The sequence below is a fragment of the Sardina pilchardus genome, chromosome 1, assembly GCF_963854185.1.
Source record: "Sardina pilchardus chromosome 1, fSarPil1.1, whole genome shotgun sequence".
NCBI lineage: Eukaryota > Metazoa > Chordata > Actinopteri > Clupeiformes > Clupeidae > Sardina > Sardina pilchardus.
In genome coordinates, this window is record NC_084994.1 from 5,596,188 (window position 1) to 5,619,115 (window position 22,928).

The following is a 22,928-nucleotide window of genomic DNA, read 5'->3' on the forward strand; positions in this document are numbered from 1 at the left end:
TTTCTTTATGTAGATCAGTGGGAACGAGGACTGAGGACCGAGGAAGGAAGGATGGATAAAAGGACGAATGAGAAGGGCCCTCTTCGTGTGCGGCCTCCTCCTCTGTCCTCCAGCTTGTGCCCCAGGACATATATACACGATATAGGCGTTCATCTAACTTGTGATATCTTCATGCATTTGCATGACTTGTGATGTCAATATTCTAAAGGTTAATTTTCAAGTCATGACTCTGACTCAGCTGATGTTTGTTCTCTAGAAGGATCCTAGCAAAGGAAGAACGGACTGCAATTATCCTGACCCTGGTGATGGTTACCCCCCCGTCCTCCCCTCGTCCCCTCCACCTCCACTTAAGCCTCCTCCACGTAAGAGCACTTAACTTCCCCATATTGGCAACTTAAGTACTACACTGAAGTATTCAGCAACCATACGTGGTTATTTTCTATGAAGTTAAATAAGATAGAATTTAAATACAATAATGTAGAGTTTAATACACTGATCGATTGAAAGACTGATTACTTTTTTGTGATTTTCATTACTTGATTGATTAATTGATTGCTTTTGAGGGGAGGGTGCCTGTGAGTACTTGCTCCACAGCTTCCCTGGATTGATCGGTTGATTGACTGGTTAATTGACTGGTTGATTGATTGATTGATCCCATCAATTGACAAAATGTCTGACAGACTGACTAATAGACCTCTGAAGTTCACGTACAAACAAGCTGCCATCTTTGAGATCCGGTATCTTGCGATTTCTCCTATGGGAAAATGACATGGGGATTTTGAATTACCGAACCCGTTAACTCTCGGGGGGATGAATAAGTCTGAAATGCAGACGTTTTGCTCAACGCATCTTTGCCCTCTGCCTTCGAGTGCATACTGTGACCTGCGGTATGTTAAAACAGCGAACTTAGATTTTTGCTACCCCAGAGGTAACTTGCCGTGCAATTCGCCATAATAATAGGTAGTTAGCTTCAATTAACAGCCAAAGAAGGCAGTTTTTGGCGCTCTTTTTTTTGTGGGCAAACTTCAGAGGTCTATAGGTTGACTGGTTCACTGATTGTTGTATTGATTGATTTGGATGATTGTTTCTGATTGATTCTGCCAGTGACCCTCTGTAGAGGAACTCAGTTGCTGGGTTGACATTGAGTCTGATATCCATCAGACAGACAGACAAACAGATAGACAGATATTGATAGATTGATAGATACTGTAGATGGAGCTCTGTTGTATGGTTTGGTGACGGGGAGCCTGATATATTTCTGTTTCTCAGTTTTGGACAAAGACTGGAGGACCCTGGACTGGAGGTGAGTGTAGGGTCACACATGCTAACATGCTAACCCTAACCCTGGAATGGAGGTGAGTGTAGGGTCACACATGCTAACATGCTAACCCTAACCCTGGACTGGAGGTGAGTATAGGGTCACACATGCTAACACGCTAACCCTAACCCTGGACTGGAGGTGAGTGTAGGGGTCACACATGCTAACAAGCTAACCCTAACCCTGGACTGGAGGTGAGTGTAGGGGTCACACATGCTAAGACGCTAACCCTATCCCTGGACTGGAGGTGAGTGTAGGGGTCACACATGCTAACAAGCTAACCCTAACCCTGGACTGGAGGTGAGTGTAGGGGTCACACATGCTAAGACGCTAACCCTATCCCTGGACTGGAGGTGAGTGTAGGGGTCACACATGCTAAGACGCTAACCCTAACCCTGTGAGACGATTCATATGAGGGTAAATTCCGGTTTCACTGTGACACAACTGCCACTCCCATTAAGAAGGCAAACAGGAGCATTTCTATGGTAGAAATAAACCTGTCATCAACGGCACCTGCTTCTGCTGATTCTACACCGTTCTAAACCGATTATCTCGTCACTGATCACGCCCCTTTAGAAGGCGGAAGTGGGTGCCATTTCATTCCATTGAAAAACCCTTTATGATTCATCTTAGTAACTATATGATCTTTGGTGTAGGGGTCACACATGCTAACATGCTAACCCTATCCCTGGACTGGAGGTGAGTCTAGGGCTGTGTCTGAAACATCAGTACGCACGCTGGGCAGTGTGCATTTTCCGGAAGTTACGTCAGAATAGACTGTCCGAAAGTCAAGCGTTCTCACTAGTTGGGTACTTCGTTTGGCGTGATTTCCAAGCGTGCATCGATGCATCATTTTTGGCCTCAGATATCCCATAATCTATTGCGCAGCGCAGGTCAAGCTCCACATGTCATGCAAATCGTCAACACACCCCCCTCCTCGAGTCAGGTGACGCCAACTAGTTAGTGCTGTCCAAATGTAGGTAGGGACGTATACTGAGGAGCAAGCTAACTAAGACGCTACTGGAAAGAAGGTACTATCCAGCGTGCACGCTTGACTTCTGGACACAGCCTAGGGGTCACATATGCTAACACGCTAACCCTAACCCTGTAGTGGAGGTGAGTGTAGGGGTCACACATGCTAACACGCTAACCCTAACCCTGGACTGGAGGTGAGTGTAGGGGTCACACATGCTAACAAGCTAACCCTGTAGTGGAGGTGAGTCTAGGGGTCATACACGCTAACCCTATCCCTGAACTGGAGGTGAGTGTAAGGGTCACACATGCTAACATGCTAACCCTAACCCTGTAGTGGAGGTGAGTCTAGGGGTCACACATGCTAACATGCTAACCCTAACCCTGGACTGGAGGTGAGTCTAGGGGTCACACATGCTAACATGCTAACCCTTACCCTGGACTGGAGGTGAATGTAAAATACATACTAATGCTGCATTCCATTTACATCATCCAAGTTGGAAAGTGGTAAATCGGGACAAACGGGAATGCTACAAGTGCTACGTTAGGTCATGTTCGCGTGTAGAGCAACTCGGGCGGGGGAGGGTATGAGACAAATGGATTGCAGCATAACATGCTAACCCTGGACTGGAGGTGAGTCTAGGGGAAATGCTAGCATACTGTATATGTGTTTGGTATTCTTCTGTTCGTTACTGTGTTTTAAAATCACATTTTATGTATTTGTTTGTTTTGTGTAACTGATTTGTCTGGTGTGTTGGAATTTAAAGAAGAAAAAAAAAAAGTTACTTCCGCAGTGTTATAATTGCCTTTCAAATGTGTTTGGTTAGTTTTACTGTTTTTTTGGTGTGAAATATTTCACCACATTACTTACTGTATGCAACCTGCCAATATAACAAGAGATTGACATTCAGCTTGTAGGGAGGGTAGTTTTAGATAGATTTTTAAAAAAAAATATTTGTCTCTATACTTATTTATACTTGCCTATGCTATCTTTTTTATCTCAATACATAGCAAACATTCTTGTAGGGAGGGTAGTTTTAGATTAAAAAAAAAACAAACAAAAAAACATGATTTTTTTAAAAAAAAATAATTACTATGCTTATTTATACTTGCCTATGCTATCTTTTTTTTTATCTCAATACATAGCAAACATGAACATATGAAAGACAATTTGAGGAGAATTCAGACTTGCACCCCAGATGTGAAGCATCTCCGTATCCTGGTCCACGGTCCAGTGGGAGCAGGGAAGTCCAGCTTCATCAACTCCATCGACTCCATCTTCCAGGGGCGCTTGACCAGTGGGGCCATAGTAGATGCAGCGACCGGCCACAGCTTCACCAAGACAGTGAGGATGACATTAAGCAATAAGCCCCGAGAGGCTGTCGTTTGCAATGATTTTAGAACAGCTAAGGGGCGATCGTTAGGAATGATGCGCAAGTGGAGTGCTTAAAACCCTCCTTAAGGCTGGCTTACATTGTAGTCGCCGGCTGTGAAAGCAGACCAAAATCGTACAATGCAAGCCAGCCTTTAGCTGTTCTAAAATCAGTGCAAACGACGGACTCGATTTCATGAAATGAAGGCACAGCAACAAAATATGTAACAGTGTACTCATAGATAATCATTCTTCTGCCAAGAACTGTATTTCCTGTGTCTGAATTGGTTGCCATGTAACATCGAGATGCAGCTGCAGTAAGTTGTGTTAGCGCATTAGCCTACTATAGAATGAAATGCGTATGTTTGTGTTGGGTTTTACACCGGCTTCAAACAGGATTCAGCCAATCATAATCAAGGACCGGAACTATTATAGCAATAGCTGGTAGTGTGCAGAACCAGCAGTAAAGTGTTCTACGTTTGAGGGGTTGTGAAGATCATCTATTGTCTGTAGTTTTTTGTCCAGCGTGATTTATGTCTTGTCTGTCGTCACAGTTCCAGACCCACTACATTAAGGACGAGATTCATCATGGCTTCCTGACATTTGCCTTCTGTGACATCATGGGTCTTGAACTAGGGCAATCCGAAGGCGTGCAAACAGAAGACCTCAGTAAAGTCTTAAAGGGCCACATCAAAGATGGCTACACGGTAAAGATCATACAGACACTCATGCTCTCATAAAGATCATACACTCATGCTATCATAAACATCAGACACTCATGCCACATCAAAGATGGCTACACGGTAAAGATCATACAGACACTCATGCTCTCATGATGCCACATCAAAGATGGCTACACGGTAAAGATCATACAGACACTCATGCCACATCAAAGATGGCTACACGGTAAAGATCATACAGATACTGGCCCTTTCCGAAACCAGCCCCTAAATCCTAACACTACACACTTCCACTTCGTTTGCGCGTTCACGCGAGGGTCCGCCACATTAAGTATCATCCGAAACGAATTTTGAGTCGAGTGAAGTGCCTAGGGAGAGGGGCTACCACGCCTCCAGGAGCAAGTCAGCATCGATGCTGACTTGAAACGCAGGTGCAACCGTTTTCAAGTGTTCGTGCAGCTCGTGAATCTCCCTGCCAGTTGTTTTTTGGTCCGTATGACGGCATTTACAGATAAAAGCGTGATTTAAGCTACATTGTAACAACTCATGTTCAGTTTGATACTCAGTAAAATGTGCAAGATCGTACAGAAGTAGGCTGTAATATTTGAACACATGTGCAGGTCGCATTTACAGCACTTTTATAATTTGATGTTAAATAAAGCATAAAATGCAACTCCTCACTCATAGTAATGAAAGGAGAGAAGAGGGATGTATATCCTAATACATAGGGGTGTCCAGAACATCTTAATTGGCGATTTAATATATATTGGCTTCATAATTTCTATGAAAACGAATATGACGTCAACTTCCTTCTCCCTTCAAGCGCATCCGAAATGTAGCGCTGTTTTAACCCCCTAACCCTTCAAATGCGAGTGTTCTCCGCACCCACGAGTGGACTTGAAAAGGAAGTTCACTCGCTAACCAAGTCGAAGTGAGTAGGGATCCGTTTCGGAAAGGGCCACTCACACCAGAGCCCCTTTAGGTAGAGCCGGTCCACTTCCTATTAACTCCATTGTACCGGATTGTTCATGCAATCTGTTGAAATTCCGCTAGGGGCGTTGCCGAGCAAGTGATAAATGAATTGTGGTCTATGGGGCTAAGCGGCTAGAACTCGTTTTTTTCACAGTTGACAACTTCATTTCTTAATGTACATTGTCGTAGTAGCTACCTGAGTATAGGTTTTCCACTGGAAATGAAATAAAATGTCCTTTCTGCTTTTCATAGGATGGGCCGTTTTCCCTGTAACATGCTAGCATTTAGCTCATGGATGCTCGCGACAATCGCGACCGATTACGACCGTCGTGAAGCTGAACCTTCTTTTAGGGCGTTTTCACACCAATAATTTGATTATTTGGTCCGCACCAGACAGTAAAATTGTTACTATGTAGCATACAGACTGCAGTGTGGTCTGCTTTCACACCCGCAAACGAACTAAAATTGGTCCGATTAACCTTTCCTCACCAACATTTATCTTCCGGTAGAAATAGCGCCAATTTTGATTCACTATGGAGCCACACGTTCGTACTTTGGTCATTGTTCTTGTGCTAGTGTATTACATTCTCTGTATCAAGCATTTTTGGGAAAATATCCAATTTGAGAATGAGTCGCGGCTGCGACTGGAGAACAATGTTCTGATGCACTGGAGTCGCCGGAGACGTATAGCGCGTCATTTCAGCCGGAGGAGACGCACTATTTTCAGAGATGCAGTCATTCTGATGATGAGACAAACGTCTTTCCAAAGACCCACAAGGTATGCTCATTACCTAACAAGCCAGACCACAAGGGTCTACATTATACATCGTTTAAACTGCAGTATCTGTTATGTGTTAAAATGTCAATATCCAGCTGTGTGATCTAGCTGATCCTGTGTACTATTTAGCATACAGCATATAGCCTTCATTTATTAGCCAGGCTGCATTATCAGACCACAGTGGTAGCATCATTTAAAAAAAAAAAAAAAAATAGTGATACAGTGCATTTCTTATGTTACTGGACTGCTGCAGAGGGATGCTTCAGATATTTTAGTTTTAAAATTACATTTATGACAGTCAGCTTCTGTAATTAGACAACAGGTTGATAACATAACAGCAAATGGGTGCAATGGACCTATTGGTTAGTAGCCAGTATACAAATTGCAACATGGACCTCTACTCTGCCTGTTATCAATTCTGTCTACTCTGCCTGTTATCAATTCTGTCTCTGTGCTACTCAGGAGCAGATGGACATACCCAAGGAGTGATGGCTGGTGGCCCCATATCTACAGCACCTGGACAGACAGAGAATGGCTGTCCAATTTCCGGATGCGAAGAGCCAGTTTTGATCACCTGTGTGACACACTCCGTCCATGGCTTATACGCCAAAACACAAATTATAGACGGGCTGTGACAGTAGAGGTCCGTGTGGCAATTTGTATTTGGAGATTGGCGACGAACCTGGAGTATAGGTCCATCTCACACCTGTTTGCCGTTGGGTTGTCAACCTGTTGTTTAATTACACAAGAGGTTGTGACTGCTATAAATGTAATTTTAAAGCCCAAATATCTAAAGCATCCCTCTGCAGCTGAGTTTAGGGTGATTACACAGGGGTTTCGAGACCGATGGAGGTTCCCTCAAGTGGCAGGGGCGATTGATGGCACACACATAAAGATTAGAGCTCCACCTGACCATTCTTCTGACTATTTTAACAGAAAGGGGGATTACTCAATAATTTTGCAGGCTGTAGTGGACCATAAATTGAAGTTTTGGGACATAAATGTGGGAAGACCAGGCAAGGTACATGATGCCCGTGTTTTTTCCCTCTCATCCCTATGTGAGCGGGGCAGTGCAGGAACTCTTTTACCTCAGTACACTGAAATGTTTGAGGGGGTAGATATTCCACTTTTTCTTTTGGGGGATTCGGCCTATCCGCTTCTAAACTGGTTGATGAAACCTTATCCAGAGGGTGGACGGGTAACACCACAGCAGCTGAATTTTAACCACAGGTTAAGTCAAGCCCGTATGGCGGTTGAGCGTGCCTTTGGTCGCCTAAAAGGCCGTTGGCGCTGCCTTTATAAAGAATGTGAAGCCCACATTACATTTGTCAGTCGCATAGTGTCTGCTTGCTGTGTGCTTCATAATTACTGTGAGGAACATAATGAGGAATAGTCCGGGAGCCAAATGCCATAATTTAGGTGAACCTGGCTTTGTCGGTTAAAGTTTTTTTTTTTGCAGAATCTAGTAGACTAGGGGTACCTCTTTAAGATTTAAGAGGGTGCCCGGTGATATCCCTTGGGCAATTTCATATATTAAGCCTTTCTTGTCCAATGTGTTGACTATAAGGCGGATATACTACAGGTGAATAGGGTAAAAAAATTAACAAGCAGATATCACTATGAAACTTCACCAGTTGATTACTTAGATCAATATGAAAAATAAATGTATTACAAGTTTTCTGAAATTTTATGTTTGAATATGCAAATTAGGTATGATGTAATTAAATATGCGCTGATTTGCATAAACGTAAAAAGATCAAATCTGAACATTGGACAAAGCCAGCTTAAATTTTTTTCTTTTCATTTTGTTGATGAAAGTAAGATGAAAGAGATGAAAAGTATTTTAGAGAGGGAATTATGGATATCTCATTTAGTTATTCAGTAAATCAGAAAATACTATACCAGCCTTTAAAAAATCCATTTTCGCCATGTTTTTTGGAATAAAATGTCATGTAAATCAGGCTAAGAATCATATATCAACAAACCCCTCTGCGAAATCCTTCTAAACATGGTTAGGTATAAGACTGAAAAGTTTGGTGTATGTAGATGCTTGTGAAGTGGAGATTTTGTTCTCCGAGTGAGAGAGGAGACTCATCCATATCCGCCTTATATTCAACACATTGGACAAGAAAGGCTTAATATACAAAATTGCCCAAGGGATATCACCGGGCACCCTCTTAAATCTTAAAGAGGTACACCTACTCTACTAGATTCAGCAAAAAAAAAAACTTTAACCAACAAAACCAGGTCTGACCTGGGTTGGTTGCAACCTGACCCCATGGCTTAGTGACTGGTCTGGTCTGCCAAAAGCTCACGAGAACCTTAAAGGAACACTTCACTTTTGTCGGTTAAAGTTTTTTTTTTTGCTGAATCTAGTAGAGTAGGTGTACCTCTTTAAGATTTAAGAGGGTGCCCGGTGATATCCCTTGGGCAATTTCGTATATTAAGCCTTTCTTGTCCAGTGTGTTGAATATAAGGCGGATATGGATGAGTTTCCTCTCTCACTCGGAGAACAAAATCTCCACTTCACAAGCATCTACATACACCAAACTTTTCAGTCTTATACCTAACCATGTTTAGAGGGTTTTTGCAGAGGGGTTTGTTGATATATTATTCTTAGCCTGATTTACATGACATTTTATTCCAAAAAACATGGCGAAAATGGATTTTTTAAAGGCTGGTATAGTATTTTCTGATTTACTGAATAACTAAATGAGATATCCATAATTCCCTCTCTAAAATACTTTTCATCTCTTATGTCAACAAAATGAAAAGAAAAAAATTGAAACTGGCTTTATCCAATGTTCAGATTTGATCTTTTTACGTTTATGCAAATCAGCGCATATTTAATTACATCATACCTAATTTGCATATTCAAACATTACATTTCAGAAAACTTGTAATACATTTATTTTTCATATTGATCTAAGTAATCAACTGGTGAAGTTTCATAGTGATATCTGCTTGTTAATTTTTTTACCCTATTCACCTGTGGTATATCCGCCTTATAGTCAACACATTGGACAAGAAAGGCTTAATATACGAAATTGCCCAAGGGATATCACCGGGCACCCTCTTAAATCTTAAAGAGGTACCCCTAGTCTACTAGATTCTGCAAAAAAAAAAACTTTAACCGACAAAGCCAGGTCTGACCCCATGGCTCCCTGACTAGAATTTCTGGAGGGAGATATTGCTGTGGTAGAGGCCGAGGATGTTGGTCATCAGGAAGAGGTGAATGCACTACAGCAGCCCAACAACATCAGAGATGCATTGTGTCAGTACTTCTCTACAATGTGAATGTTTAAACCATTGAAGCAGTACAAAGAATAAGTGGAGTGTTCTCATGAATAGTTTGTAGCTTGTTATGAAGTTTTACCAGAGTTATTTACCAGAGTTATTAGCTATTGTTGTTCTGATTTTATCATTCATCATTCATGTGCATAGAGCATACATCTTGAAGGTTACACATAGGAAAAGATGAGTACATGAAAATACTTCAAAACACTGTTTATTGCCTTGCAACAAAAACAATCTCCCCCTTGGGATGTTCACATTTTCAAAAATATATCAAATATCCTGTTTTAAATACAAATATGTGGCAATGTCCAAAACATAAATAGCTTATACATTTTCTTTTTTCAACAATATTTTGCTACTTTTGTCATTTGAAAAAAAAAACAAATAAAGTATAAAAATACCTCTGAGGTGTACTATATTCCTTTAAAATAAATGTCTCAAGAAAAAATACTTTTCACCTCGAACGAGAGATAAACAATTGCACCTGAAACAACAAGAAACAACTTCCACAGCAAAACCAACTTGCACCTAAAAAACATGTGCTTCACATTGCTTATACCAGCCTACATTGGGAACAGTTGTGTGTTAACATCCCGTAAAATGGATGAAACACTGTGGTTATCTTGTTGGGAGGTGGATGGGTTTGGTGAGGCAGAAGGATATTGTGAGGCGGGAGGATATTGAGGGATCACAGGCTGCTCGACAGTAGGGTGTAGTTGCTGATGTGACTGTGATGGGGGATGTGGTAGTGGGGGCCAGGCCCTAGAGGTTGTTGGTGTGGTTGTGGTGTTCCAGGAGGGCATTGCGGAGGAGTGATGATGTTGAGTATTCACAAGCGTGCTCACAAGCTGCATAATCATCTGGTTACTGGCCTGCTGTTGCAGCTGCATGGCATGGAATCGTCGTTCCTCTGCTTCCCGTTGAGCATTCAGATATTTGTCAAAGTTAGCTGACTCTTGATCCAGCCGGCGCTGCTCAGACCCCTGAATCTCCTGCATCATCTTTCTGCTCTCTGCCAAATATTCCACAACCTCATCATCAACTCTGTTAGCCTTGGCTTTTCTCTTCCGTGCCTTTGCTCCTGGAATGGGTAGCTTTCCCCCTTTCTCACTATCCTCTACACCTGGATCTTTCTCCTCATTCTCTGTGCCCTGTGCCTCAACCACATCTGACTCGTCAAGGGCGTTGCTGGAGTCTTCCACTGTAAAAGATAAAGGATGTAAATGTAAGGTCAATGAAAATTGAACATGCATGCATGTGTGTGTGTGTGTCTGTGTGTCTTGCACATGTAGTACAGTTGGTTTGAAACTGGCTGGCTTTAGTAGACCAATCATAATCTACACTTTACAATCCGGTGTTGATCATGTAAAAAATGGCAATGACACACTGATACTGACAGCTTGCAGTCTTCTGCTTTGTGAAAACATTTTTTGCATTTTATTTGCTCATTACACAAATGCTCAGGCATTATTCGTTTTTCTCAATCGCTTTGGTACAATTCTTGAATCATCCTCAACATTTGCAAAACAGTAAGTGCTTTTCTCAAAACTAATGCCTAAATGTTTTGAGGGTGAGACTAGTAGAGACCCAATACATTTTGATCAACGTGACAAAAGCAATTGATAATGTAGGAAACAGCAGATAATTGTACATAACCATTTGCATGGATGTACCAAAGCATTTGCAAATTGTTCAAAGAATGAGAAATTGCTTTTTTGATGTGCACAAGTGACACAACGATGTGAAGATTGAACAGGTAGCCTAGATTTGAGGATTTCAATTCTGATCTGAGAATTGTACCAAAGCAACTGAGAAAAACTGTAGCTAGGCTACCCTATAATGTCATAGTCTACAGTATTCAACTAGAGCATAGTTAGGCTGGTAGGTTACAAGCAAAAGAGAAAAAGATGACTCACCATCATCAGCATCTGGGTCAGCCGTGTGTGCCGTATGATGAGTCGGACGATGCTACAGACAAGGTAGGCTCTGCCTCACGGTCATCATTTTCTACCATATCCACAGGATCGACCACAGGTTTCGTTCCCAATATTTTGTCCACCTCGTCAAACCAGATAAATTTGTCTTTTTCCTTCCCGCTGCTCCCCGTCTTCCTAAGTGCATCGCGTACTTGAATATACTTCTGACGTAGCTTCTTGACTTTAAGCCGGCATTGCTCTGAAGACCGTTCGAAACCCTTCTCCCTCATCTGTTTACTAAATATTGCGTATATTTCGCTGTTTTTGTGGGTTGATGAAAGCTGTTCGTGGATGTAAGCATCCGACCATATGTCAATTAGGGCTTGAATTTCAGCAGTAGCCCAAGTTTGCCCACGGTTAGAAGATGGCCTCATGTTGTCTGTCCACCTGTAATGCTAACAGGAAATGAAATAATTGTGTCTCCCACCCAAGATGCATTTCGAATTGGCTTTTGCACCTGAGTTGGTCTAGGTTCGCGTTCTCACCAGAGGGACCGCACCAGAGGTCGACTTTTGGTGCGGAGTCAAGCGGACCGAGACCTCCTCTTTTTGGAACTAAGAGGTTTTGGTACGAATGGACCGTTTGGTGCGCACCAAAAGATGTTGGTGTGAAAGCACCCTTAGGTCTATGGTCGTAAAGTGGTTCGCTTGTGTCACGTGACATGAAAACTTTGAAAGGGTTTTTAGGAATAACAACACATATTGAAAATTGTATTGGTCAGCTGATTGTCAAGTCAAGTTATCCTGCATCGCATGCATTAATGCAATTTTAGCAGAAAAAATTATATAACGAGAAATGTGGTACTGGGGGGTTCAGCTCCATTGCTACCCATTCATTCATCACTTGCTCGCGATCGCCCTCTAGTTGCAGTACCATGCGGAAGTATTTCGCTAGTGGTCCATCTCCCCTTATTAGACATTCTCTGCTCACACTCACTCACACGCCCATTTTCCAACTCACAGTGACTTACAAGAGGGAGAGTGGAGAGATGTGTGCACAGCATGCCTGGTAGCCTGACGAGCCAGACCCACATCAAGATGTAGGGTCTGGACACTCACCGTAGACAGGGCTCAATCGGAGGGGTGGGATAAACAGTTGTCTTTCAAATTCCCTCCCCGCAATAGGATAACGCTAAACGAATCATCTTTTTGTTTTCAAGTAGCAGGATGCGTAACCTTCCCTCTCCACGCAATAGGATAACGCTAAGCGAATCATCTTCTTGTTTTCAAATAACAGGATGCGTTACCGTCGCAACTTCTGGTCGCATGTCAGTCACCATTATGTTAAGCCCTGTGATTGGATCGCTGGTGCTGGGGGTTCTCAGCTCCCTGCCTCAACGAAGCGTTGCTAGACTGCCCCGCCAGCCAAATTACATTTGCTGCCGCTAGGGGCGTCTAGATTTCTAGGCTACATGCCTGGTATATAGACCTCTGTTCGCATAGCCATAGTATACAATCACTGACTCTCTCTTTCTCTCTCTTTTCTCTCTTTCTATCTCTCTCTCTAGTTTAATCCCGTCAGCCCATGCTCAGAAAGTGACCCTCATTACAGCCGCAGTCCCAGGCTGGGTGACAGAATCCACTGTCTGGTCGGGGTCATCTCAGCCAATAAGATCTCTATGATGGAGGAGGGGGTCATCAACAAGATGAAGGAGGTCAGAGCCAAGGCGGGCGGTCTGAGTGAGTAGTGGACACCGTTTCTTTACAATTCTCCACAAGGTGGGCAGTCTGAGTTAGAGCATGGATACCCGACCGAAGCCCGACGGGTTCGGTTGGAGTCGGACAAATATTTAGAAATTATGTTCGGGCTCGGGTCGGACCCGGACACATCAGCGCGATAAAACATTTGAAATGTAAAATGAAAAACAACTGATTTCACTTGATGTTCGTTTTTGTGATAGGTTTGTAATAGATTATCCTGATTATCTTGATTCCTGATCCTAACAGCATAACATATTTCCTCCTGTGCACGAGATTTTTCTATTGCATGCGACAACGAAACACGTAGCCTACAGTAAGTGCAGTTGTGAGCCGTGCTAAGATGGAAGATTGCAAACAGAAGTTAGCCTCTGGAGAGTTTAAGACCATCAAAAACGAGAGAGGAAAATCATAGCATGAAGACATAGCCTATCACTGTGCCCGGCCTCTTGTTCTAACGCGTGCACTTCTTGCTCCGTGTGTGTGTGTGCGCTCATGGCTCCGCTTATCTGTGCCGACGTTTCCGAATGCCTTTCAATTGATTGATACAATCGGACTTTACACACAAGCAATATCCACGTGTGTCATTAGTATGCCTATGCAAATAGTGTGATTTGAACTGTGTCGGGCCCGGTCGGGCTCGGACACAAATATCTTAATGCCTGTCGGGTTCGGGTCGGATTCGATCACTGCGCTGTCAGGCTCGGGTCGGTCGCGGACAGAAAAAATCGGCCCGATCCACACTCTAGTCTGAGTGAGTAGTGGACACCGTTTCTTTACAATTCTCCACATTGCTGAAATGCCCTTTCAGTCTGAGTGAGTAGTGGACACCGTTTCTTTACAATTCTCCACAAGGCTGAAATGCCCCTTCAGTCTGAGTGAGTAGTGGACACCGTTTCTTTACAATTCTCCACATTGCTGAAATGCCCTTTCTTTAGAATGTTCCACATTGTTGTATTGCAATTTCTTCCTCTGTGTGTGTGTGTGTGTGTGTGTGTGTGTGTGTGTGTGTGTGTGTGTGTGTGTGTGTGTGTGTGCGCGTGCGTACGTGTGTGCTGCAGAGATTCCTCAGGTGGTGGTTCTGACTAAAGTGGACGAAATGTGCCCCAAAGTGGACGAGGACATCAGGCTTGTCTATTGGAGCAGGAAGATCAGAGAGAAGGTGACAACTCTCTCTATTTATCTCTCTTAATCAGAGTGTGTGTGTGTGTGTGTGTGTGTGTGTGTGTGTGTGTGTGGACATCAGGCTTGTCTATTGGAGCAGGAAGATCAGAGAGAAGGTGACAACTCTCTCTATTTATCTCTCTTAATCAGAGAGTGTGTGCTTGTGCGTGTGTGTGTGTGTGTGTTGACATCAGGCTCGTCTATTGGAGCAGGAAGATCAGAGAGAAGGTGTGTGTGTGTGTGTGTGTGTGTGTGTGTGTGGACATCAGGCTCGTCTATAGGAGCAGGAAGATCAGAGAGAAGGTGACAACTCTCTATTTCTCTTTCTTCATCAGAGAGGTCACAGCCTGGCCATTTAACTTGATCTTTGACACACTCCACTTCTAACCTTGAGTCAAAACACAGACGTGTGTATGTGTTTGTGAGTGTGTGTGTGTGTGTGTGTGTGTGTGTGTGTGTGTGTGTGTGTGACATGTCTATTATCTTCCAACAGCTATGTAGGCTACTGAACATTTGATTAATTATAACCGTAGCTGTGTGTGTGTGTGTGTGTGTGTGTGTGTGTATGTGTAGATGCAGGAGTGTAGTAACAGCCTGGGAGTTCCCATGAACTGCATCTTCCCGGTGAAGAACTACCACGAGGAGACGGATCCAAGTGCGGAAGTGGACGTTCTGCTGCTGTCTGCGCTGAAGACCATTGTGAACTTTGCCAACGACCACGTGGCCAAGATGGCGCCCCCTGCTGCCAACAGGAGGAGCAGCAGCAGCCAGTACTAGCACTCTGGCAACTAGCATTAGCCAACATGGGGAGTAGCAGCAACCAGTGCAAGCACTCTGGCAACTAGCATTAGCCAGAGAATGTCTAATAAGGGGAGATGGACCACTAGCGAAATACTTCCGCATGGTACTGCAACTAGAGGGCGATCGCAAGCAAGTGATGAATGAATGGGTGGCAATGGAGCTGAACCCCCCAGTACCACATTTGTCTTTATATAATTTTTTCTCCTGAAATTGCATTAACGCATGCGATGCAGGATAACTTGACTTGACAATTAGCTGACCAATGCAATTTTCTATATGTGTTGTTATTCCTAAAAACCCTTTCAAAGTTTTCATGTCACGTGACACAAAAGCGAACCACTTTACGGCCATAGACCTAAAAGAAGGTTCAGCTTCACGACGTCGTCGTAATCGGTCGCGATTTCTCGCTGACCAATCAGCATCCATGAGCTAAATGCTAGCATGTTACACGGAAAGCGGCCCATCCTATGAAAAGCAGAAAGGACATGAGTGACTTTTTATTTCATTTCCAGTGGAAAACCTATACTCAGGTAGCTACTACGACAATGTACATTAAGAAATGAAGTTATCAACTGTGAAAAAAACGAGTTTTAGCCGCCTAGCTCCATAGACCACAATTCATTTATCACTTGCTCGGCAGCGCCCCTAGCGGAATTTCAACAGATTGCAGGAACAATCCGGTACAATGGAGTTAATAGGAAGTGGACCGGCTCTCCCTAAAGGGGCTCTGCTTTAGCCAACATGGGGAGTAGCAGCAGCCAGTAGAAGCACTCTGGCAACTAGCATTAGCCAACATGGGGAGTAGCAGCAGCAGCCAGTACAAGCACTCTGGCAACTAGCATTAGCCAACATGGGGAGTAGCAGCAGCAGCCAGTACAAGCACTCTGGCAACTAGCATTAGCCACAGGGGCCACCTAGACCCCGCCAACTGGCTACTTACAGTGGAGTGACACACACACACACACACATACACACACACACACACACACACACACACACACACACACACTTAGGAAAGAGAGGAAGGAATCAAAGGAATGCACACACAATGAAGCAGCAATATTCAGATGTTAAAGCAGGGGTCTCAAACTCAAATGAGCTGGGGGCCACTGTAACCAACATCAACTGGTTGGGGGGCCGCATAGGTTGAAACACTTGATGTCTAGCAGGTGGAGTCTAGGCTACAAATGAGATTTGTCACCGTACCTCCCGTCTGTTTTAACCCGTGTCGTTTATCGTATCAAAAATACCCTCAAGGGGCGACTTAGGCTAGCCTACATTATTATTTTGACAGAAAGTTGCGGGCTGGAACAGGTTGCAAGTAAACAATTGCTAATTCGTGTTGTTGTCACGAGCCTGAGCTATGGTAGCGCAGCCATAGAGCCGAGCCCACGATAGTTACAAAATATAAAATGCCCAGATGCATCTGCGCGGGCCGCACTAACATTAAGCTTCGACTTCAGGCCGGGGGCCGCAAAATATCGTCTCGCGGGCCGCAATTGGCCCGCGGGCCGCGAGTTTGAGACCCCTGTGTTAAAGCATCAGAGAAAATGTTTTTCAAGTTATTTCTTTGTACTTTCTTAAACATCTGAGCTGTAGAAAGGATATGAGTGTGAGTAGAAATGTAATTTGCCACTACAGTAACACATGACATGAATGGGACAGCTTGTTCTGGCTGTATAAATGTAATTTGCCACTACAGTAACACATGACATGAATGGGACAGCTTGTTCTGGCTGTAGGAATGGCAGAATGAGCCATAGTGCATGAGATTCCAGGCGCTTCACGGTGATGGCAATGAGTTGTTCACAGACATATACGTACAAGTTGTAGAGCCGTAGTATGGCAACAATCTGAAATAAAACCTTTTGGAAGTACCATTCATGATATGTGGAAAAAAATAAATAAGTTGAGGCAATTTTTTATGGTTTAAAACTGTTTCCCCAAAGCTGTAACTTGACACGCGTCCCACTTTTGCTGTGATAATTCCGGAACGGTTTTGTTCAAAGCTGAAAATGCACCTATATTTGGATATTTACCACTGAGGACAGATGTGAGCTAATAATAGCTAATAAAAAGTGTTTCAATTGTCCCAGTTTTCCACTAGAGTTTATAAACTTTATAGATTATAAACACACACACACACACACACATACGGGGAAGGCATGAACTATGGGTATTTTATGTTTTGCTGTATTGTTGTTGTGTCCTTATGTATACCTGTCTGCTGGCTGCTAGGCCCACTGTACTACACATTCATTTAGGCTACTCTCATAACATGCTACATGCTATAGGCCCACTACACATTCATTTAGGCTACTCTCATAACATGCTACATGCTATAGGCCCACTGTACTACACATTCATTTAGGCTACTCATAACATGCTACATGCTTTAGGCCCCATGTACTACACATTCATTTAGGCTACTCTCATAACATGCTACATGCTATAGGCCCACTACACATTCATTTAGGCTACTCTCATAACATGCTACATGCTATAGGCCTACTGCACATTCATTTAGGCTACTCTCATAACATGCTACATGCTATAGGCCTACTGTACTACACATTCATTTAGTCTACTCTCATAACATGCTACATGCTTTAGGCCCCCTGTACTACACATTCATTTAGGCTACTCTCATAACATGCTACATGCTTTAGGCCCAATACACATTCATTTAGGCTACTCTCATAACATGCTACATGCTATAGGCCCACTACACATTCATTTAGGCTACTCTCATAACATGCTACATGCTATAGGCCCACTGTACTACACATTCATTTAGGCTACTCATAACATGCTACATGCTATAGGCCCACTGCACATTCATTTAGGCTACTCTCATAACATGCTACATGCTATAGGCCCACTACACATTCATTTAGGCTACTCTCATAACATGCTACATGCTATAGGCCCACTGCACATTCATTTAGGCTACTCTACTGTATAACTCGTCATGTCAAGCTATTCATCTTTCTCGTCAATATTACTCCATATGTGACGTTCCACGGCAAAACCAGTCGCTTGTCGCAACAGGCGTTTCTGAGAAAAATGGCCATTTATGTCACTTGTGCTAAAATCGTGGATTTTTTTTGTAAGTGTTTTGAAACAGTGGGAGGTCTACACTGTACGGCCGTGAATACATTTCGCCGAAAAACTGACCTTTTGTAGTCTAAAAACGTGAGTTTGTTGAGGTGAGAAAGTTAGAGGAAGCAGGAAGTTAGAGGCGTCTCGTTTTTTGCCGCTTTACGGTAAATGCACTCATCGACAACCACCAAGCCATCCGCGTGCTGTGTCGTTGATACAAGTACCGTAAATCTTGTAATAGCGGCGACCTTACAAAGCGTTCGTGAGTGTTGAGCCGACGGTTAACTTCAAAGGCAGATTTCTCCGTTTTTCTATTGGCATGACAGGATGAACTCAACTCCTTTGAATGTTTATATTTCAGTAATATGACGTTCAATTCATTAGATATAAGTATCGTTTTGAAGGTTGATTATGCCCCTTCCTGAAAACGTAATAACTTTGATTTTGAAAATTTGGACATTGTGACTGATTTCGCCGTGGAAGGTCACATATGTGATGTGGAAGGGAACAGCAATGGATGCAGCAATGGAGCAATAAACTGTAAAATCCCCTGCAGGACATTCCACTGCAGACAACGCAGATCACAGCTGACCACAGTCCACAGAAAACCAATCAGGCGCTTCCCTGTAAAGGAGATCAGTATATTAATCCAAGTACAACCAATCAAAAGTTTGCTCCACAAGTAGGTTATGATTTCAGTCCAATAATAATAAAAAAAAATCAGGCCAAAGACAACCAATCAGAGATTTGATAACCCTGGGAAGAGAAGCTGTTGGGAGGTTAGGTGTGTGTGTGTGTGAGTGTGTGTGTGTGTGTGTGTGTGTGTGTGTGTGTGTGTGTGTGTGTGTGTGCACGCATGCTTGTGTGTGTGTGTGTGTGTGTGTGCATGTTTGCGCATGCGTTCATCGTTCTCCCACTGATTCTATGTTCTTTATGAGGCCCGAGGGTCAGAGGTCGACCTGCCGCTAGATAAGAGAACACACCCACGTACTGTACGGGAAAGGTCGTCTCCAACTCAACAAGAAGCCTCAGGAGAAAAAAACACTCAACCACACACACACACACACACACACACACACACACACACACACACACACACACATGCAAGATGGGGGGAGACTGAGGAAGAGTCTAAAAGAATATCTTGATCAAGCGCGCGTGTGCACACACACACACACGCACACACACAGACACACATAGACCGGACCGTTCGTACAGGTAAGACATAACTTGAAATACGCTTGATATTATTTCATTGTCAGCACAAAGTGTACTAAAATACATATAATGAATGTCAGCTCAAAGCTGACAGCTGTGTTTAGCATTTGAATCTTTCATTTTACAATGTATTTCTGAAAACTCTTGCGTGTGTGAGAGTGTGTGGTATTTGTTTGTCTGTACGTGTGTGTGTTTGTGTGTGTGTGTGTGTGTGTGTGTGTGTGTGTGTGTGTGATTGTACTGTATATGTGTGAACATCAGAGTGTTTTGGCATACCACATGTTGTGTCTTTATTTAATACTACAGCAATAGGACTAAGCAAGACTGGATCAGACTGGTTTAGACCGGCTTAGAACAGTAGGACTGAATGACAGATCTTCTAATTTGTTACGGCACGTATCTTTTTTTTTTTTTTTTTTTTTACAATTATATTGATTTGGGATTTTCTTTTGCACACCAGTACAGTTTTTAAATCAACATAATTCATGTTTACCAGTGGCACTTATTTATATTACAGACACCAACACACTCATACATCAATACATACAGACAGTATAATACAGTATATCCACACCTTTTACTAACAGACAACCCACACACAATCATACCCTGACACACACACACACAGAGTTCTTCATCCATATCTGTCCTATTCAATCTCTGTTCCTCTACCCATGGTTTTATAAGGAATCATAAATGTCCTGCAATACTTTACAAAACTGTTTTTTTTGTTGTTGTCGTTTCTGTCCTCATACATTGTCCTTTCTATGCTTAGGTAATATTTAAGCAGACCCTTCCATTCTTGCAGGGTTGGGGTCTGAGAGTCTTTTCAGTGTTTTAAAATTCGCTTTTTAAGAACCAGGGAAGAGAGAATAACCTGCCACCCTACAGGATATTTCAAATGGTCAGTTTTATGTAAAATCACCTCCAATGGTGTTAGTTTAAGGTTTATTTTACCTATATCTGCCATCCAATTTTTAATTTCAATCTATGTTTTTTTTTTTTACTTTCTCACATTCCCAGAAGGCATGAATAATTGTATCCGTTTCTTTGTGACACTTTATACATACTGTATAGCAGAGGAAGAAGGATCAAATTTCTGTATTCTGTATTTTGTATAATAAATTCTTGTCATGATTTTGTACTATATTAAACGTAGATTTTCATTGGTAGTCGCACTATTTGTAACCTTTAAACATTCTTTCGAATATATTACTACAATATACTACAATATAATACACTGATATTTGTAGTATTAAGATCTTTATCCCAGCCCTCATATATTTTCTGCAAGGAATAACGGCACGCTTCTTTTCATTTGTGTTCAGGTCATCAACAATCATGTTTAGAACCAAGAAGAAAAAGGTACGTTCATTAAAAGCTTACGTTTTAGTCTTGTCCACTTCCTCCCTTAAATAAAATAAAAACATTCTTGTAAAGGATTTAAAAAAATGTGTGTCTATGCTCCTTGTTAGCCATAGTGCTAAGGTTGTAGGCCGACTCACACACTTGATCAGTCATGACATTCCTCCTGGGGCATATCTGATAAAAGCATCTGCTCGATGGCAGTAAATATAACACTCCATCTGCTGGTAGGCATTACATATAGTACTATACATTACATTTGGCTGACACTTTTTAACCAAAGTGACTTTCAACACAGTAAAGAAAAAAAAAATTAAGCTTTCAAGAGCAATTCTAACAACAATTTTACAACAATAAACCAAAAACACAATAAGTGCATCCATGAGTGCAGTACTGTAAGTGATTCAATGCGTGCAGTTGTCCGTACTAGGGGAGTGCAGCTGGTATCTGGGAGGAAAACATCTATCTTCTCTCTCCTCTCAGAAGAGGTATTGTACTACCATGTGAGCTGTAAGCCACATCTATCTCCTCTCTCCTCTCATTGTAATGTACTACCATGTGAGCTGTAAGCCACATCTATCTTCTCTCTCCTCTCATTGTATTGTACTACCATGTGAGCTGTAAGCCACATCTATCTCCTCTCCTCTCTCCTCTCAGAAGAGGTATTGTACTACCATGTGAGCTGTAAGCCATGCACATCTATCTTCTCTCTCCTCTCAGAAGAGGTATTGTACTACCATGTGAGCTGTAAGCCACATCTATCTCCTCTCTCCTCTCAGAAGAGGTATTGTACTACCATGTGAGCTGTAAGCCACATCTATCTCCTCTCTCCTCTCAGAAGAGGTATTGTACTACCATGTGAGCTTTAAGCCACATCTATCTCCTCTCTCCTCTCAGAAGAGGTATTGTACTACTGTACCATGTGAGCTGTAAGCCACATCTATCTCCTCTCTCCTCTCATTGTAGTGTACTACTGTACCATGTGAGCTGTAAGCCACATTTACTGTATTCTTGACCACAATGTCTTTTGGTTTCTAAAGCAGGCCGGTGTGGAGAGAGAGGACTCACACACAATGCCTAATTGACTTTCTTCACTTCATATTTCTGCTCCTCTTAAGCCCGCTCAATCTTGGGGTTCATCATCCCCACCTGATGTCACCAGACGCTCCTCTAGCGCAACCTTCGCATCTTCCTCCTCCTCGTCTCCACCCAGTAGCTCTGGCTTCCCTCCACCTGACCACCTAAGCTCCTCCTCTGCTTACTCCTCTTCCTCTGACCTCTACAACCTCCATCCTGACCACCAGCCTGACAACCAGCTTGACAACCATCCTGACCGTGAGTGCAAACAAAGATCCTACGCTTTAACCCTCTCTGGTGTAAATAGATTTGTTGCTCTACTCAACACAAAATCATCAATTATGCGTGTCAAGTTATCAATGAATGGTCATGTTCTTGATATGTTGTTACTGATTGGTTTAGAAGTGTGATTTTGAGAAGATGTGTATTTTTTAAATTATGTTATATACACTATACGACCACTGTCCTGACCACCAGCCTGACAACCATCCTGACCGGAGTGCAAACAAAGAGTTATTTTCCAAACCTCTATATCCACCATTTTAATGAATTTTTATAATGTAATCTCAGTGAAAATGTATTGGGTTATTGGGTTAAGTTGATTTATCTTTACTTGATAAAAACAAAACAACTGCATTTTTTTTTTATTGATATTACCTGAAATACACAATTAAATTACATGATTTTTAAATATTTTCAAAAATGGATTTATAGCGTTTTGGAAAAGAAAAAATTTGAACGATGCACATTGATCACCCCTCTTTTGCAGTAGAATCAAAGCGCAGCTTCCCCAGACTAGTGAGAAAAGATTGAGCTTAGTATGGTGAAAACCAGACTATAATTTGATCCTTAATGATGCCAAAAGTATGCAAAGCCATAAAGGTAAATGCTGAAGACTATAAAATGTGAAACACGTAGGCAGTATATTTATAAAGAACCGTGTAAAGCAATACTGAAGAAAAAATTCACAATGTAGGAAAAAGTAAAAAAAAAAAATTAAAAAAAAAAAAAAACTGTGTGTGTGTGTGTGTGTGTGTGTGTGAATGCTAGTGTATAAAACAGGGATCTAAATATTCATAAAATCTGTTTTAATCAATCAGTTTCATATTTCAATCTTTAGAATTAAATACTATTGCTTC

The 22,928-nt window shown here is 42.4% G+C and overlaps 1 protein-coding gene across 1 annotated transcript; it reads left to right on the plus strand.

Moving 5' to 3' along the window:
- Positions 1 to 260: 260 nt before the first annotated feature.
- On the plus strand, positions 261 to 6,581 carry LOC134078837 (interferon-induced protein 44-like). Its single transcript, XM_062535029.1, has 5 exons — positions 261 to 362; positions 1,270 to 1,303; positions 3,437 to 3,635; positions 4,217 to 4,369; positions 6,555 to 6,581. Exons 3-5 carry the CDS (start codon positions 3,450 to 3,452, stop codon positions 6,579 to 6,581), a joined length of 366 nt encoding a protein of 121 aa, XP_062391013.1. The 5' UTR covers positions 261 to 362; positions 1,270 to 1,303; positions 3,437 to 3,449.
- The last annotated feature ends 16,347 nt before the right edge of the window (positions 6,582 to 22,928 follow it).

What these genes read in the sequence shown, in the direction of transcription:
- LOC134078837 (XM_062535029.1), top strand. Translation starts at nt 3,450, where the DNA reads ATGAAAGACAATTTGAGGAGAATTCAGACTTGCACCCCAGATGTGAAG. An exon ending in GCCACAGCTTCACCAAGACA is followed by an intron (nt 3,636 to 4,216) that starts GTGAGGATGACA and finishes CTGTCGTCACAG; the next exon opens with TTCCAGACCCACTACATTAA. An exon ending in ACATCAAAGATGGCTACACG is followed by an intron (nt 4,370 to 6,554) that starts GTAAAGATCATA and finishes TGTGCTACTCAG; the next exon opens with GAGCAGATGGACATACCCAA.